We start from the raw sequence: 1,462 nt of genomic DNA on the forward strand, positions 1-1,462 counted from the left end.
ACACTTTGGGATGCTCCCTGGGAAGCACTGAGTGGGGAGAGGGTCTGCCGGCTTTTCTCTACGATCCCCACAGCAGGCTGTTTTTACCTTGCTCAAAAGAGCATCCTGGGTCTGACAGCATCCCACACAGAAACTCTCTTTCTCTGAGAGGCAAGTGAGCAAGATCAGGAATGAGTGCCATGTGAGTGTAGGTCTGATGGGGAGAAGAGAGAGATGCACTTTTCTCAGCTCATAGTTTGGTTCATCCAGCCCAGCACTTGAGTGATCCTGGTGTATACTCCATAGTGATTCGGACGTGCGCATCCCATTCCCCAGCTGACCAAACCAGCCAGAAACCACCTGCCACTGGGTTCCTTGCAGGCCAGCGGACCTCCAGAATCACCCTAGAGAGAGGGAAAGAAAAATGAGGTGATAGTCATTCTCCAGCTTCTCCTGCTGGCTGATTATATTGGCTTTGAGTCCCACTCTATGCAGATTCCTGTATCCCCTCAACGCATGCTGGGGACATCTGCAACATTCCTTGCACCTTAGCCAGATGTCAAAAACAGTCTCCAGTGCAAACATCCAACCCATTGTTGCATTCCTTCATCATGCAAATTCCTCCCCCTTAGCCAGGTCCCAAGAAGCTGACAGCTCTATTGTTTCCTTCCGCTCTGTGTGGCATTTCCAAATATGTGGAGAGCAAGGAAACTGGTGGAATTTAACTGGATACTCAGAGGGATGGGAGATAGAGGAATTCCTTGAGATTGATAGTAATGAAGGAACAGACAGGTTACTGTGTGTGACAGATGCTGAAGAGGCTTGAGGGAGTAGGAGACTGATGTAGACGTGTGACTCGAAAATGGGAGGTAAAGTGTGGAGAATTGGGCTGAAATGAGAAAAGGAAAAGTTTAAGTGTATTCGGATCCTGTCTAAAAGCAAAGATGCTGGGAAGAAGTGGTCCAGAGAGCTGTTGTTGGCCACTTAGATTAGAGGAAGTGTTGGAGGAGTAAGGCATTTTATGGTCTTTTCACCCTCATTTCAGGCTATGGAGTGCATTCGGGAGTCTTGGGACACACCCCACCTCCAGTAGTCAACCCTGATCCCACAGCTCCTCTGTCACCTGGCAGGCATCTTTCTTGCCCTTGTGGTACCCAGCACACAGCATCCTGGGAGAAATCATGTAGTGATAGGCCTCGCTGCAAATGTCTTGCTGGATGAGCTGCACGTCCACCTTCTGAAGAACACTGCTGATGTGCCCTGAAGGGGTAGAGCACCGAAAGTAAAGTAGTGGAGGTCAGCAATGGTGGAGCTTCCCACTGTTTACTGTGATCCCCCAGCCCACGCCCATCTCACTGCATGCTGAAAGCTGCCATCTGAATTTCTATTCTGCTTTTCACTGGCATCACAGTCTCTGACTTTCAGCAGACCACTTCACCTGCATGGAAGGAGTAACATTCCCCTTCAGTCCCTTTCCCTCCCG

General features: G+C 49.7%; 1 protein-coding gene across 1 annotated transcript in view; it reads right to left on the reverse strand.

The window, feature by feature from the left end:
• Positions 1 to 224: 224 nt before the first annotated feature.
• TMPRSS6 (transmembrane protease, serine 6) overlaps positions 225 to 1,462 on the reverse strand; it is a 17,693-nt gene continuing 16,455 nt past the window's right edge. Inside the window, exons 16-17 of the mRNA XM_010291002.1 lie at positions 1,103 to 1,239; positions 225 to 383 (exon numbers count right to left, since the gene is read on the reverse strand). Coding sequence (XP_010289304.1) covers positions 225 to 383; positions 1,103 to 1,239 — 296 coding nt within the window. The remainder of the gene's footprint in view (positions 384 to 1,102; positions 1,240 to 1,462) is intronic.

The sequence above is a fragment of the Phaethon lepturus genome, unplaced genomic scaffold (genome assembly GCF_000687285.1).
Source record: "Phaethon lepturus isolate BGI_N335 unplaced genomic scaffold, ASM68728v1 scaffold32847, whole genome shotgun sequence".
NCBI lineage: Eukaryota > Metazoa > Chordata > Aves > Phaethontiformes > Phaethontidae > Phaethon > Phaethon lepturus.